This window comes from Anser brachyrhynchus (genome assembly GCF_964034855.1).
Source record: "Anser brachyrhynchus genome assembly, chromosome: 4".
Classification (NCBI taxonomy): domain Eukaryota; kingdom Metazoa; phylum Chordata; class Aves; order Anseriformes; family Anatidae; genus Anser; species Anser brachyrhynchus.
In genome coordinates this window covers 28,157,729-28,176,111 of record NC_137698.1, presented here as the reverse complement: position 1 = coordinate 28,176,111, position 18,383 = coordinate 28,157,729, and the positions used below count along the sequence as shown (strand labels likewise).

Here is an 18,383-nt window from a genome sequence, read left to right as displayed (position 1 = left end):
GTAACAATTAACATTCACTTTGAGTACTCAACATTTCAGCAAGTAATATTTTTATTTCAATATTCTTCTACTGCTAATAATACTTGCTACTTTTCCTTTACGCTGACTGTATGTGAATAACTGTGGGCTGAAAGCACAGTAAACTTTAACCTGGACTGCTAAAAATCAATGGAAAACAACCTTACCTGACTTGGATAAGCTCAGCTTAGAAGTTAGACTTTCTACAAGGTAAAATTCTTTCTACTATGTACCATTATAAGTGGTTTTTTTTCCAAAGCAAAAAAACTGTATGAAATATCTATAATTATATAATTAAATACAAACATTTCCATGTGTTTGGCCTGAAAAGGGAGGTCCGTACTCCCAAAGTAGTGTCCATCAGCATCAGAAAACTGCCAGCTGCCTAGCTGTGTTCCAAGGCACTATTACAATTTACTGACTTCTTTTCAGAAAATGTACTGTATGCTTTGCCATAGTCATTGACAAATGCATTCTAAATAAAAGAAAATTGCTATATAAACTGCTACTGGAGCTGCATGCCACAATGAAACTAAACTTTGCCTGGAGTAAAGGAACACAAACATTCATATTTATGTCAATTTTAAAAATGACTCTCTTGAAATAACCTTGCAAGGACCTTTATTTTGATGCAACTGCAGCATGGAATTTTAAATCATAACACCACTGAAAAAAATAATTATATAAATATTTATAGTAATGCAATCTTCTGTTGTCATTAACGTTTTTTTTTCTTTTTAAGCATTTTGCTACCATAAACTTACATTTAAAATCTACCATTACAAGGTAGTGAAAGACAAAAGGAAAAGCTCTGCAAATGCGCTCTGCTGTGCTGCATTACCTCTGCATTATGTCCATGCAACAGGCATAGAGGTTGGATAATATGTACTACTGTACTGATTGTAGGTCTAATAATGCACTGGAAAGGAAGCAGAGTATACCTATTCATTCCACTCATTTCTCATCACCCTGTTTGAGCAGCACACCCTTGCCTTGCCTTTAACACATGAACTGATGTAAAAATACCTGCATCTCATCATTATTTACAGACTTCTGTACATCTGCTTCAGACAAGACCCAGAGCGGCTGTAAACCACTTATAGGACTATTCAGAATACACGGTGACTGAAGTTATTTGATTCTAAATGGATCATTTATTTCTGATCAATTATTCCCATATTTCCACACAATATGAATCAATTCTGAGATTTTCTGCTAGTATATCAGAGTTCAACCACGTATGGTTTACCAATATTGCATATATCAGAATATTTCATTATGGACAATGGATTGATTCTAAAAATGAGTGAAAAATTGCTTCACAGCTATAGAAACAATCTCTGTGCAAATACAGAGCTACTGGCTTTCCCTCTTCCCCCCTCCCCTCCCCAGTACAATTACAGAAGTTCAATCTTCAATTAGAGAAGTAGAAGCACCCAGGCTTGTCTTGGCATGTAGTCGTGGGTTTCTTTTTTTGTTTGTTTGGTTGGTTGGTTGTTTTTTTTCATTTTACAGTGTTACAGTTTGAGCTTAATTTGTGAGAAAACACTCCTTTCTTTACCTTTCCACCCATTTCACTTCTCCCTATGATTCTTTTTTTTATGAGAGGGAACTGCTTCTGCCCCCCATCATGTTGGTCAGAGAGAGGTTACAAATAATTTATTTGTTCCTTCTTTCAGACAACCTGCCAGCTTCCAAAGGCAAGGACAGGGGAGCCTGTGGCAGTAGGATAACTAAGGTCTGTTTTAATTCCTGTCTTCAAGTCCTCCCTCAAAGACTACTACAATTCCTCCAGGCTCTCTGTGAGACAGAAAGTTGATAATATACTGAAATAGGCAGTAAGGGTAAAAATCAGCTACAATGTTTGTTACATTAGAAAGACAGTAGGAAGAGATTGTAGTAGATAAAGTTAACAATACTTCAAAAAAAAAGTTGCTCATTCAGTATTGTTTATATCCAATTATCTACTTGTCCAATTATCTATCTTGTCTACTTAAATTAGAAAATAGGAACTACCTTCTGGTTTATAGCCATGTGAAGGTTAGTCTTGGGGATTAAAGACTGGCTCAACCTTCACATGATACAGCAAAAGAAATGGTAAATGACATCTAAAAAGTCATTTAATGTCTAGTAAGATGCAAGCACATTTCAAGCTCTTGATGAAACATAGGAGTTTACTGTAAATCCAAATAAGAACATTTCCAAATACCTAAATTAAACCTTTAAGTTACATTATCACTGGAAAGGAATGATCTTTCTGCTAAGCTAGAGTGTCCAAAATTTATGTAGTGAGCCTCAGATACAGGGTGTAGAGAATGAGAATTATTATAATTTTTAAGGAAAATTTAAGATTCTTGCACACTTCCCTAAGTGTTGCATTTTTTTAAGAAAAATATTTTCTAACATAAACAAGGATAAAAGCGTTAGAATTGTCAAAGTTGAGGAAACAGTAGTTATATTCTGATTTTTTTTTTAATTTCTTCTACAGAAAGTTTTAAGAGAGGACACTAAACAAAACAATTGTTTTCAGCATTACAAAGTCTGTCTCTCCACCTCCTAGTGAGATGTCCCAAGTCTGAGCTGAGTACCGTACTAATGCAGGCTCATGGGTTTTGGACTTCAGTGTGACCAAAATCTTTTCTCTACAAAAGACTGGGTAAACTGACAGTACTGTTTTTGAATTATTATTCTGTCTCCAAATAAGTATGACAGAAAAGAAAGGAGGGTTGAGGAATATAGAAGGAAGATTTGATTATGGTCTTAAAATACACAAAATGCTGTTGCAAGAAGTAAATATACACAACAATTATTTATATTATTACATTTTTTATCTGGGTATTTTACATCTATGCCTAAGTTCTTGGAATGTGAAGCATCCCCTCAGTGGTCAACAGGAATATCATGCTTCCCTGACCACAAACTGGGGACACCAACACTCTACTTCCTATTCAAAACCCTGCATTGGTATCTGTAGCAAACAGACCTAATCTGGAGCTCTGCTACACAGTAGCACCATGCTTTTTCAGGTACTATTGTTTCATGCTGCTTGGCGTTTGCTACCACTTCACCTCTTATTCTTAAAATACACTACTGTGGCTGTAGGTTGCAGTCTGGAACATACTTTAGTCAAAAGAAATAAAAGTTGATTTGTGTAACAACAGAGTATTTTATTTCCCAAGAGCTGAAATTCAAGTGAACAACAAAAGAATAATTCAGTTCTTTATTTAATTCTTACCTGAGAAGAATATGTGTGACCATCTGATCCACAAACAGGATTGGTATAAACTACTGGACACTGCTTGCAGTTTGATGAAATGGGAACACCCCTCCACTGTTTATGGCCTAAACCAGCCTCTTTCATACTGTAAGTAAACAAAAAGTATGTAATTCTGATAAGCAGTAGTAAAAAAAGAACATATTCAGGGTATTGTAATGTGCCTTTACAAACAGTAAGCCATACATAATTTCAGCCATTAAATTTTATTTTAAGTAAAGCACTGTCAGCCTATGCTCACTCACTATCATACCATATACTTGATACACCTGCAAGTTACTTCAATTTTTAAGACATCTTGGTTGAAAAGATGATTAAGATGTTGCTTCGGAGACTGTTACATTTATTGATCAGTAAAAGATGTCTGACTTGTGTGGTATTTGCTCATTTCTGTTCTTATTAAGTAGTATGAACAGAGCTATTATTAATATTCATGTTTAAAGAGACAACATTTAAGCATTATAGAATATATAAATTATATTATATCATAAATACTTCAATAGAAACAGCTGGTCCTTCAGAGTACTGTTTTACCCTACTTTGACCACTGTCAAAGTATAATAGATTACATTTCTTAAAATTCAGACTCCACCACCAAAGGTAAAGTTCAAAGGTAAATAAAGGCAGTCCACTGGAACACAGGGTTGATCTGCATGTGTGTATATGTGTATGCCCGCATGCATCTACCTGAATTATCTAGTTCTGAGTCATCTAGCTCTGAATTAACCTTTATTTGATTATTTTTCCAATTGCTTTTTGCACCTATGAAAGCATTTAGCAACCACTGCATCCTTAAAGATCTGTTTTATGAGAGTTGCCTAATTCATAGGCTAGCCTACAACATGCTTTTTATATTAATGGCTTCCATGTAAATAAGAAAATAGAACAATAATGGATAATTTTTATAACATGTTTTCTGCTTTGAATCTTAATCAAGAATCTACCCATAATTATGTTTAGAATACAGCGATGACTTATCATGACACAACAAAGTAGTAAGTGTTCACGCTCAAAAAGCTCAAATCAAATCTTTGATGGAGCACAACTGTTTCAGCTTGGTTCAGCTAAAGATCATCAAGAACTGTTCTGCTACTTAGTCATGATTCACTGCTTGAGAAGAACTTGTCTGGAGTAATAAAAAAGATATGAACTTGAAAAAAGTAATCTCTGATTAGTGCTTTTCTTCTCACTTGACTGAGAATTTTCCAAGCATCCACATGAGCTCCAGCCTAATGAGACTGTGTTTAGATGGCTGCATCTTTCTCTTACTTCTTGTTTCTTCTGTAGCTCATGATTCCCAGAAGTGTCCCAGTAGCCTGAGATTAGTAACAGGACCAGACAGTCCCAGCTATCAAGCTACCTGATGGAACTTCTGTTCATCAGAGTCACGGTAACTCTAGAACATTGAATAAAACAATTGCAAAAGTTCCAGACATCAGTAGGAAGAATTCTACTGGTATCAGCAAAAACTAGAAATTACAAACAGGATTTGTGGGATACACAGAGGCTACTGGTTATAGTTTCTCAAAACATATCAAAGATGGTACTAGAAGAAATTGAGTTTTTTAGCTTATCTGCCCCCACTATTCTATCCTTGTACATGCCATAAATGAAGTATACACCTGAGAAAAGATGGGGGAGGGAACACACACATCCAGACTGAGGAAAAAGGATTATTAAAATCATCTGAAGGAAGGAAAGAGAATGATGTCTAAAGAAGAATCACAAGACTAGACACTAGAACAAGCTGAGGACAAAGAAATCACACGTCTGTGAGATGACCATTGGAGACGTATGAAGAACAACGTAGCCTGATCGGCTTCTCTTAACCAGCCTCAGCTTCATTAGGCTTTTAAATGCAGACTATCCCAGGCCACTCATTTAGGGTGAAGAGAGTCAACTTTTACATTCTACACAGAACTCTGTTGAAACCTTCAGCAAATCACTTTTAAGATCTTGGTTTCCATATAACTAATAAGATTTTTCTTTTAAACAAAAGTATCTGTGTTTTCCTAACTCAGAAGGTAAAATGATAAATAAATTATAAATAATGGTATCAGTCCAGAGATACTGGGTCATACAAATGCTTTGGATGGACGTATGATCAGAAGGTTTAGTACAATAATGCAGAAAAAAAGATTTTGTATAATTGTAGTTGACCAACAGCTATTTTCTGATGATCAGTCAATGAGATGACAGGAAAAAAGTAAAATCAATAAAAAACATTTTGAATACCAGTTATGATACACACATGCACTTCATAAAATCTATCAATAGTACCTTAAAATTACATACTCTAACATTTCCTTTCATCATTATTTAATTATATCAAATTTGCTTCTCTTGACTATTTCTATGTTGCCATTATATTGGCATTTTGGTTTGTGTTGTTTTGTTGTTGTTGTTTTTTTCCCAACTAGGCAATGAACTTACATACAAACTATTAGCATGAAAATAACTAAGAAGCCATTATTATTATGGTATAAATCATCTTGAATTAAAATCATTGTTGTATGCCCATGATGTCATTAAATAAGACCCAGAAGGACTGTTTAATGACAACGTAATTAATTTCAGTTACAATTTACTTAAGATATACACATAAAGCAATACATTGTTACATTCTACATATAAGGAAAATAATTAGTACTAGTAAAAGAATTAGTAAACAGACAACAAAAAAAAAAGTTACTCCACTGTAAAATTTCACTTTTTTCTTCCTTCTATTCAATTTTTTTTCCATTTGATAAGCAAAAAAAAACCCACCCAGATTACTGCAACTCGCAGTTACTAAAATTGTGTCATTTAATTTTCTGATTCCATTACAGTCAGTATAAATGTTCATGTCCATTACTATTTTGCCACAACAAATATATGAAGCCACGTAAAAGTTAGCCTCTTTCACTGACAAATCTTGTACTTCTTGATTTCCTGAAAAGGGTTTTGGGATCTCTCTTGTAATAAAGTTAATGAAGTACTGAATACACAAGCTCCACATTATCTGACATTGCTGAGACCCAAATAGTAGAATTAAATCTATGGGTTTAATTTACCAGCAACACTTGTGATTGCATTAATTTGCGTACACCCAATTGTGCATATGCTCATAGACTGCACATGCAACTGCAGGTCTGGAAACGTAATTAGACAATCTGCACAGTTACTGTAGCCTATGTACCTGTTTGCATACATAAACTTACCTTTCTGTATACACAATGATCATGCCTGTGAATACTTTAAGAATGCTTAATATAACGCCTTGAAAATTCAGCTACAAGCTACTGACTCTTTGGAAACGTGACTTATTTGATGACATATAAAATGCATGAGTATCCAATTGACTTGATGGAACTTGATAGTTAATAGCTAGATCTGAGAATCCTCAAATACAGGTCTTCAAATGCAGACTGACAGAAACAAATTTGACTTACTAAAGAACTAATGTTTCAAAGAACTCCTGCATTTTTTCTCTGATAACTATATTTGCATTTCTTAGATAGTTTAGAATTATTCTGATATAGAGACTGTCTGATTATATTTTGCTATGGTCTTTGGGGGACACAATCAGGCTGTGTCAGATTAACATAATTAGAAAAAGCACTTGTATTGCAAAATCTAATTTAGTTTTGTTAGAGTTGACTACATTTCCTTCAAATTTTCTTTTTCATGTGAAAGCATCCTGGAACAAAACTACAGTTGTCAGTATGTTTTTGAGATGTTCCTTTCAAATATCAAAAGAAACCCAGCAGGTAGCTCAGCACCACACAGCCATTCACTCACTCCCCATCAGGGGGACAGAGGAGAGATTCAGGAAAAAAAAAAAAAAAAAAAGTAGAATTCATGGGTTGAGATAAAGACAGTTTAATAGGACAGAAAATGAAGGGAAAATAATAACAATAATAATATTATTAAGACTAACAACAACAACAATAAAATACACAAAACAAGTGATGCACAATGCAATTGTGTACCACCAGCCAACCAATCCCTGAGCAGCAGCCCCCCCAACCTGACCAACTACCCCCATATTTATTGTTCAGCATGATGCCATGTGGTATGGGACATCCCTTTGGTCAGTCTAGATCAGTTGTCCTGTGTCCCCTCCCAGCTCCTTGTGCACCCCTAACCTCCTCGCTGGCAGGGCAGCACGAGAAACAGAAAAGTTGTTGGCTCTCTGTGAGTACTGCTCTGCAACAGCTATAACACACGTTATCAGCATAATTCTCGTACTAAATCCAAAACACAGCACCATACCAGCTACTAGAAAGAAATTAACTCTGTCCCAGCCAAAACTAGGCCACATGGCCAGCTCTTGTGTGTGTTTCTATGTTATTTTGACTTGTTTCACTATTTTGCATTATTCCCATAGAATACAAGAAAAAATTATATTGAGAAACTAATAATAGTTGAATAAATCTGAGATGAATGAAGCAGAGGCTAAGAAAGTTGCTCTAAAAATATAATAAAAAATACATTTTTAGCAATTTAAATTAACAGTGTTGTCAAGGTGTTTGTATTTATTGATGGACCAGGATAACATTTAGCAGGTGCATGTGAGATTATATAAATTCAGCTATTATTTTTCCCCAGCACGTACACCCAAGAGGTCAGACCAGAAAATTGCATGTGATCTATCATTTTTGTCAGGATCACTAAACATACATACTCAGTATTATTTTAGAATTCAGAGTATTTTTTTCTGTGCATGTAAAATCAAAATGCTATTTACTGATTTGCACATGAAAAGGAAAACAAGCAGATGCTTTGAAGATACAAATTCTTACTCCTTTCACCTACACGTAATATTAACAAAATGCTTAATACTTTTAGATGGTTTCTGGACCTGTTGTCATATAGCTCCATTATTTTCTGCAGTATTCTGCCTACTTTTGTCAAGCAAAGAAACAAGTATTTTTTCTAGATGTCTACATAATAAACTAAAACCTAAAAAAAAAATAGCCCTATATATTCTTAAGAAACAGTTGTAAGTAATACTGCTGAAATTTTCTGGAATAGTATTTCCCTCACTTTGACTGAAGTTAGGTCGTACAGGATTTTAATGGGACAGAAAAGCAAAGAATGCACAGCAACCCAGAAATGAGTTCTCATTATTTAACTTACCTGTAGTTGCCTGAGAGGTGAAAGGGATTTTAATATACAAACTGCTGAATGCAGAACTCACACCAACCTCCTTTGGGTTGGCAAAGTTTACAGGAGTAAACACATTTCTAGGAGTAATGTGTTATACGTGACTATGTAAATTACCACAAGTTTAGAAGCTTTTTGTTTTGTTTTGGCTTTTTTGGAGGGGAAAGAGGGGAATATTTCAGATGCTGAAGCATGCAAAGATTTTCATCAAAGCCCCTAATTTCCAGATGGTAGGCTATAGGTACATGTTGCTTTAAAATAGCTAGTACTTCGTGAGAACTTTTTTGCGAACTGAAGGAAAAAATGACCTCTGTAGAAAAGGCTCTAAAATACTCTTTCCAAACTATAAGAGATGGTAGCTCTTCTGAACTTAACATGTCAGTCCTCCCTCCCAGCTGTAGCTTGTCTTTAAAAAGTTATCATTAAAATCCTTTTTAGTTGAAGATCAAAGACAGAAAAAGGATATTCAAATATTACCTAGAGACAGTAACAGAATATACACTTGTTAAAGGATTAAGATGGCTGTGTGACAAGTTCTTCTACACTATACAAAACAACAACACCTCAGAGGACAGTTAAACCATGAATTGGTTAATCACTAGTATATTTATGTATTTTTCAGTTCTTTTGATGTTGGTTGTTTTGTTACATCCATAATTTCTTTCAACTTCCCTCTTAAGTATTGTAAATACTGTAATAACAGTACTGATGCCAAACAGTTAGAGACTTCACACACAGTTAAGAGGATGTAAAGCAATAACCTTATTTCTCATTTCAAGTGGTAAAATACGCAGGACGCATATTTAAACTGCAAAGAGAATGTCTTCCTGAAAGCCAGTTCCTCAGGTTTTAAAGGTTCTCTTCTTGTTTCCTAAATGTACTAACTTGTATCTACAGAACACTGCTGTATGTACGGCGAGAAGGTCTCTCTCTCTCTCTCTCTCTATATATATATAAATATATACTAGTCATAAATACTAGTCATAAACCTCCCACTGCTGCAGGTTCTCTATAGCTGAGCAAAGCATGAAGAACAACTACATTACAGCAGCTTGTAATCCTGAGAAGCCTGCTTGCAAAGAGCATACAATTTAAACATACTGCACTACACAATTTAACCGTGATTACATGGCTCTGTAAATGTCCATTCTAAATTGCTTAAGGCTACTCCTTACACTTCGGAAAATGGAAACAAAACCAAAAAAATAAACTAAACTTTTGGGAACAAAACAACTAGTCATTGATGGAAGACTATTAACTTTGTTTTCTATGAAACTGTAGGAAACATCCGATTTTTCTTTTATTTTTTTACAGTAAAGGTTCTCATTTCTCCAGAAGCTGTGTTCTACACAGGTATCCATTTGGCAGCCCATGAATTTACAGCATGCCCAAATTACTCTGCCATCTAGAGGCCAGACAGAGAAATCTTATCACAGATCATTACTCAGCAGAAAAATGCAACGTAAGGAGGCCAAAAGATCATGTTGGCAGATAAGCTGATTTCCAAGATGATATCATTAAAAGCAGTGTGGCCAGCAGATGAGGAAGGTGATTCTCCCCATCTTCTCTGTCCTCATGAGACCCCATCTGTAGCACTGCATTCAGTTCTGGGGCCCCCAGCACAAGAAGGACATGGACATGTGCGAGCAGCTCCAGAGAATGGCCACCAGGATGATCCTGCAATACCCACACAGTTAGAGGCTTTTTTTTTTTTTTTTTCTGATATCTTAAAGAGATTGCCTTCTCCATTGTTCTTATAACACTTACTTATTCAGGCTGGATGTGGCTCTGGGCAGCCTGCTCTAATGGTTGGCGACCCTTCCCAGAGCAGGGTGGGGTTGAAACTAGATGGTCTTTAAGGTCATTTTCTTCAACACAGGCCATTCTATGATTCTATGATAAATTGTTAGCTTAGTGCAGAGCAAAACCAAAACCTATACAATGATCTAGGTTGATACCTGGTTTAGTAATCATGATAAGTCTTCTAGGTTTGGTAGACAAGAATTACCATAGCAAATAATAATTTCTCACAAAATACATCACAATATGATAGAGCAAAGCTGAGCCCAAAAGGAGGACTTTTTGATGATTCACATAATAGCAGGAACAACCACTACTAGAAGTGTTCAAGGATTAATGTTTTCAGAAACTGTACAAAACATAAACAGACCCTAGTACATGAAGTAAGTTTATCACGATCACGGTTTTCTGCATATTCACTATGCAAAGCAAAATGCCAAAATGCATTTGATAGTCCAATTACAGATACAGTTCTCATGAGCATCTTAATGCCTGGTTCATAAATGAGTGAAGAAAAATTATAAATATAACAGGATCAAATAACTAATAATCACTGCTACAGCCCAAATAAGAAAAATAATGAAAATATTTTAATTCATACTACCATTTGAATGGCCACTCCTTCCAAATCTACTTATTTTATGTTGAACAGAACAACAGAATAATTTTTTAATTAGAAATAACTAATTTCCATACAGGCCCAGAACACTGACTGCCACAAACTGTTTTTTTACCACTACAGAAGTAAATTCATATTCCACTCCTAACATCCAGAACCCTACAGACAGTGATTCTCATGCAATCTGTCTTCCTCATTGCCTTCTAAGTGCAAGTTTCACTCCAGCTGCCTGTGTTCCCAGCTCTTTCCTCCCTCACATGGATCAGTCACAGTGTCTGCTTGAAAATGAAGATAGGAAAGAAGGAAGAAAAGTCTATTTATAAGAATCACATTAATATTTGAAAGAAGGAGTTCCATTTTCTCTATTATCATCATCATATATGCCTTCTGTGTCAATCACCTGAATTCTAGTGCCAACAGGCAGCTGAAAACTTTTGTTTCTTTAAGTACTTAAGAAGTTTGTCTGCATACTTAAAAACGTTATATTCAACTCTTCTGGTAGGCTTATTGGTAGAAAATATTTGGGCTAATAATCAGTTTCAGAAGAACATGTCTTTTTTATTCCTGAATAGTAAAGAAGATAACTAAAGAAACATTACTTCTACAAAGTGACTGATGTGAACCAAGAGTTTAAATAATGTACAGCTTGAACATTTAAATTCATTTTTTCTGTACCTGTTCATTTTCTCTAAAAAACATATCCATTCATCTCGTTTTTTAAATAAAGATTCATTCCTCCTAGTAAACTAATCTGTTATTTAATGGAAGGCATTCTCAAATTCATATATGAATGCTAAAATTACTTCAAGATGATGCTGCTACATTTTCAGGAAAAGCATTTGTAACCTTCTGGAAAACACATCACTCCCCAGCAGTGACATAGCATAAATCCTGAGGCAATGCAATTCCAGAAGATGCAATTCCATGCAACCCAAAAAATAAAAAACAACAACAACAACAATTATATATTCATATATGATCAATTTTTGATAATATGATAATATTTGATCAAATGATCTGATCAATTTTTTAAAAGTCAAGAACATGGAAACAAGCTGAAGATCTCCTTAGATTCTGAACCTTTGGAAAAATAAATTTTATTAAGGAGAACAGTGCCACTTTAAACATTAGTGGGTAAGACAGAACATTTTACAGTTTTTGTCTACAGAGATTACATTCTCAACATCAAAGGGAGTGAAAGCTGACTAATGCTAGATATACCGAAAAGAAATCAAGACAACTGCTACAGAGGCCGTTTTACAGCTATAGATTTTATAAAGGTTCTTAATGATATGTCAGCAATTATGCTTTATTTAAAATGGAAGCAGAAACAAAGGAATAAAGGTATTGGTAAACTAGAGCATTTGTAAAGCCAATAGTAAAACAAAACAAAACAAAACAGATATGAACTTGTGCGTTTTAAATCTAAATGGATTACTCAGCTTGTCAAGTGTTGCCATACAGGTATGCCACCTGCATTTCATTTGACTTCTAGGTGATTGATCTCAGCAAGATACCATACCAAAGTCCCACTGACTAGTCCTGCACAATTTGTTTAAATCTGAGGACAAGTGATACTCTCTAAAAATCCAGGATTTATGATTTTTTGGACTTTATGGATTTTTTTTTAAAATCCATTTTCCTCTGAAGACTTTAACACCATTTTGTAGCTCTAATATCTTCTTTGTTTTATTATAGATCAAGTAAAGGGATTTTTTTCATTCTCCCAGAAAGTTTTTGTTGTTGTTGTTGTTCCAAGAAAACTTCTTTGGATTTTGTTCACTTAATATTGTTATCTTAAGGCAGATGTTTCAGAATCTTTGTCCTCTGCTCTATGACAACTCAGAATACATAACACAACTGCAACAGCCAGCTTTACATTTAAATAGGGACAAATAGTGGTAAAATTTGTACAAGTTCCTCCACATTATTTAAGATTCCTTTTTTCAGCAGTTTATGTACACTGCACGTGAACTATATATTTAAAACCAGTAACTATATTAGAATTTAAGAATATATTCCTATCAATCTTCACCAATTTTTATGGAATTGATATTAAAACAAAGTTTCTATTTTTTTCCCATATACAACAAAGATTAGTAGATAGAAAAACTCTCCACTAGCTTTAAAATAGTTACAAATATCAATGTGCTTTTATCGTATATTACATCTTAAAACACTAATCGCATTGCTAACTTACACTTTAAAATAAGATTTCATAATCAGAGCAGGTAATATTTGAAACTGCCAACTGGCAGCAGGAAGTTCTCAGATCTGCTTTATTTTCAAGTCTTGGAATAAGGAAAAACCTATAAGCTTCTTAATTAAAAGACCATAGTAAAATTCAGATTTTTAGAAAGATAAGACAGAATACTGAGTGTTGAGTGCTATACATTATTCTGATAGGGTAGCTGGTGAGAGAATAAAAAGGTAAACACAGAACAGAGGTACACGCCTAAGGAAAGAATATTTAGCCCTCTCTGAGAATTTCTATTTCATCTCTTAGACAAGTGTATTTGCCATTCCTGGCTTTATAACATCAGCCCTACCTGTTTAAAAAACTCCTATTTCATTAAATCCAGATTCATTTGCAGCACAAGATGAAGTCAAATGCATTCTGATATGGCCCAGGACACTTGTCACTAAAGATACGTAAAGCAGTACAACTCTCTAGAAAATCAAGCTGACGTTTTTCAGCCTGAAGTGGACCTGGTGCAGGGAAATACGGAATAAGCAAGGTGTTTTGTTGTTGTTGTTGCTGGTGTTTGATTTTTAATTTAAAAAGAGCAAATACAATTCAGGAATAGCATCATTATGTGTCAGACTGGTTAGCCATACTTTCCTACACGGTTGTCATTCCTTGGTACCAAGACACCAGTACGAAACTATAATAAGATCACCTTGTGTTCCTTTGAATAACATTGATAATCTTGGTATCCTCACTGTTCGTCAGGAATTTATAATGTACAAACTAATATTGTCTCAGTCCTCTGATGTCTCTTCCCACACAGAAACAAGTTGTAAGGCTGCTGGAAGGGAACATGAACATACATTTTCCATTTACACAGAACTTACATGAGCCTGTCTTCACAACACCACATAATTCAGCAATTAATTTATTATTCCACTTGTTTGCAAATTGTATATTTAAAAAAAAAAAAAGCCTATGCAGCCTTTGCGAGAGCTGACATACAATAGCTACAAAACAAAGGACACTTTTTCTCACCTTCAGATTCATAAAAATACCAGTAAATGCAATCCTTGTAAACAAGATTTAATAAACAACTTTTTTTTTTTTAAATTTGATTACTTCTAGACTGCTAGAGGAATTGAAATTATCTTTCTTCACTTTTTATCCTGTCTGTTTTAAGGAAGATTAAAAACAACAATGGAGGCTTATGGACTTATCATCGTTTCTGATAAACTCATGTATATGCTATTTTCACAACATTGTTGTGAAAAGAACTTCAAGAGTAACAAAACTATAAGAAACAGCACCACGCTCAGGGGCAAAAGCCCATCTCTCAGAATGAGAAACACTACAGTTAATTATATATACGAATAAATCATAACAATGTATTATCATTAAGAGCTTGTTGACCACAACTAAGAAGTTCCACTGACCCTTTTCCTCTACTGTAGACTTTGCAATCATGAATTTATTGTAAACTTCAGAGCACACTTGGATGCTTTTCAAACATATTTGGACTTGAGAGATCACCACCAATAATGTAAGCCAGCAGTAAATGGCTGAATATAATACATTATCAGCACACCTGGTGATAAGGAATGAGGACCACAAATATTTTTATGATTTTGATTTTCATTTTACAGGGTTCTTTCACAAAAAAAAAAAAATCATTCTGGTTACAGAAATTACTTTTAAAGTAGTTTCTATTTGCAAGGCTTTTCAGAAGGGCTAGGCAATCATTTGCAGTTGTGGTCAGTTCTATAAAAAAATTTAAATTTAAAAACCAACCCTATAGGTTTTAGCACAACTTACAGAAGCAGGTACAATTACATATTAAACATTTCTTCTAAACTTGCTGTTATCAAGATGTGCTGTCCATATGGTATTTGAACTACACACACATATATCTGTCTGAAAGAAAACCTGAACTGAATACATACTGAATTGGCAGCTGGAAAAACAATCATATGGTAATACTTATTTCAGAATTCATGATTAATGCATGTACAGGTCACATCATGTGTAAAAACTTGTTGATAAAACTGGCAACATGCCTTGTTCAAAGCAAGTACAGAAAAGACAGTATGACACTATTTACAGAAGATTACTTTCATGTCTGACTAAACTGATACCCTTTCTACTGTCATCACCTACTTTATAACAAAGAAAGGTTTTGCATAACACATTAGGAAACTTGCATACTGCAAAGCTGGAAGAAGGTACCCTTAGACCATCCAGTTTCGATTCCTCTGCTAAATCTTAATGCTACTTTGGCAAGCCTGTTGAAAAGTTTGCCTCCAAATAAATTTTCAAACAGTAAGTGCAAAGACTTCTTCCTTTTTCCCATGTCAAACAAACATGCATGATGTACCCTGCTGTCTTTCACGATAAGGTATATTTTCTGACCTTTGGCTATTCTTGTAGCTTGTTTCTGAATCCCCTAGAATTCTCAGTATTTTTCCTGAATTGCGGGCATTCGAATGGCACAGTATTGTGGTAGTAGTTCCACGAGAACAACTAGAGATAGTACAACTGCTCTACACTTCATTCAGATCAGTGCATTCCCCCACTAATTAGCAATCTTTAAATTTAGAGACAACTCAAGACTGACAGTAGCATATGTAATACCAGTCCTATGATTCTACATTCTCCATTGGGGGCGGGGGGGGGGGAGGGGAGCGTAACAGCTTTAACAGCTTTCTTTCAAGTGGGAGCTCTAAAACACCCAGGTACTGCATCACTACAACATGCCTACATTAGTGTAGTAACTCTAACATTTTTACTATTTTTTACCAGTACTCATAAATTCCTAATTTGTTCAAATTACATAGCTGGCATTAGCATTTCAGATCCAAACGTCATACTACAGGCCTATTTAAATGGTTTTTCAGTACGTTCAAATGTGGCGGTTTGTTATAGCATGCTTCCTTCTTATCTTTACAATTTGATACATATACAACAATGTTTATATTAATGTGCATTGAGATATACACACATGGACACAAATACATTCAAAATCTGCCCAAGTTCTGTGGCCTTGATTCATTAGTTCCCAGCTTGTGACAATTTCTGAGATTAACAGCAGAACACTATCTCTGTTAGTACACCTTGCTTAAACGACAAGTCACTGATTTATAGTGAGCCAAGTAAAAGTTGGCTATTTTCCATCACATCCCATGTTTAACTGACAAAATCATGAGACTAAAGGGAAAACTAACACTGAACGGCTGATACCAATGGATGCAGTTTGAGCTTTCCCTTTCTATTCTGCTGCCAGAAACCACCACAAAAATTCCTTAGTTGCCTTTTTTCCCCCCAAGAAGAGACAATCAAACATGTATTTTAATAAGTGTTTGACTGGCAAATTGATTCACTGCACTTCTTATCTTTGGATGTTTTCCTGCATCAACACACTTTGATATGCGTTGATTGTTCTTAACTATATCAGCTTCAGTTTTAGCACTTCAACTAAAAAAGGGTACTGCACAAAATAACTTGTGGAAGTATCCTAAAATCAGCATGTTCTATTTGAGTCTCTTAGCCCTGAATTTAAAACAAATATATACTGCATTCACTACAGTTGCTGTTTGTGTATCTTTCCCCCTTGTTAATTTATACTGATGACATTTACAGAGTTGTCATGTCTTTTCTCACACCAACTGAGACACGGTGAGATAATCCATTTTTAGAGAGTAGAATTTACCTGAAATATTTTTCTGGAAACATCAGTGGAAACTTTTTTTCTGGAATATGGCAGTGTATTTCATGCTCAGTAGCTTATTTTCTTATGATGTGTATGTAACAGAAGTATTTTGAGCCAATTCCAGAATGCAAGGAGAGGCTTTAGGATCTCTGTCTTTCTCTAGATTGTATTTAGCAATTCCCAATTCCTTATGACACCTGTGAGGAGTAAAAAGCCACTTTTCCAAATAATACATTCAAAATATTCATGTTCAGGGATCTGAGTACCCCTTAATTGCCTGAGTGGATCAGGGTTCCTTTAGAGTCTCTTTATGGCACACACCCTTGCAGCCATTCATTTTAATGAATGTTCCTTGCTCTGTAACACAGCTTTAAAGCGAGCTTTACACTTTTTTTTTTTTTTTTTTTAAACCTGCTTTGGTTTTCTTTCTCTGGTACTTAACTCCATTCAGCATTGTGTTCCTCTGCCTGGCTGATGCTGCTCCCACCACCTGACAGTTCAAATTGTTACATCTGCCAGTTTTAATTAATCGTTCTCCCCACCTACAGAAATATCACACCTGTTTCACTTAAACAGTAATAATAATTTGCGTGTTTTGTTTTTTCTTACATTAATATGCTATATTACACATACTGTGTAAAATAATTCTACCTACCCTGGATACTTGTTTTAATTAAACACCTTTGAACAGTACTCAACTCTCTTACTAGTCTAAATCAGGAGTACTTCTGCTGAGGAAAACTATGTAATAAACAGAACCAAGCCTCTCTATATACTATCTACTGCCTGGTGCTGTAGAGCAATAAGGCTTGAAATGAGCCAGCTGTCTCAGTAATTCTAGTGCTAGCATTACTTGTCCTTTATTCTACTGCCAGAATGCATCATCTTCCTCTAATCATTTCAAAAGCATCAAACCATCATGCCTGTAGTTATAGATTCTAAGACATAGCACACAGACAGAAAACTGACTTGTGTCTTGGTCCTCAGGATTACACGTAATCTCTGTATGGAATTTAAATAAAAAATGAAATAGTATCACCTTGAACTGGTTTTGCTAGTGTGATTACATTAACTCACTTTTTGCAAAGGCCATGATGTTTTCAGATGATGCTGTTAATACAGTGTTAGAAGATCCCTTGCAAGCTGCAAACAAAAACTGTTTTACAGCTCATAAGTTTTTATGAGTATAATCTACGTCTGCATATCAGTGTCTTATGAAACTAAACTTCTATGTTCTGGCTCTGGTTAATAGATATGGCATTTCTATGACAAACAGAATTCCCTTAGATGATCTAGCTAACTGACAGCTTAGTATAATGCAACATTCCAACTACTCTCTAGATAGATGGGAGAGTCACGTATCAGCACCTCTTTTCTCACACCCCTGGTGGGAGAGAGAGAAGGAGGGAGGGAAGGGGGCGGTAGAGAGAGAAAGAAGTTCTTTCATCTTGGAATTATCTTTATGTTAGTATGGTATTTTGGGGATTCATGAATAGTGTCTAATAACATCAAAAAAATCAGAAGATAAAGCTGGCCCAGAGGTCTGCTCAGAACAAGTATACAGTAACAAATAAGATGATAGCACAGCAAGATTTATCGTGAAACTCAAACACAGAGAATCATCTGCTGG

At 35.0% G+C, this 18,383-nt stretch overlaps 1 protein-coding gene across 10 annotated transcripts in view; it reads right to left on the bottom strand.

The window, feature by feature from the left end:
• SPOCK3 (SPARC (osteonectin), cwcv and kazal like domains proteoglycan 3) overlaps positions 1-18,383 on the bottom strand; it is a 318,573-nt gene that overhangs the window by 74,313 nt on the left and 225,877 nt on the right. For all 10 annotated transcript variants that reach the window (XM_080591794.1, XM_080591793.1, XM_080591796.1 and 7 more), the window contains one exon: positions 3,254-3,380. In XM_080591794.1, the coding sequence (XP_080447920.1) occupies positions 3,254-3,380 (127 nt within the window). The remainder of the gene's footprint in view (positions 1-3,253; positions 3,381-18,383) is intronic.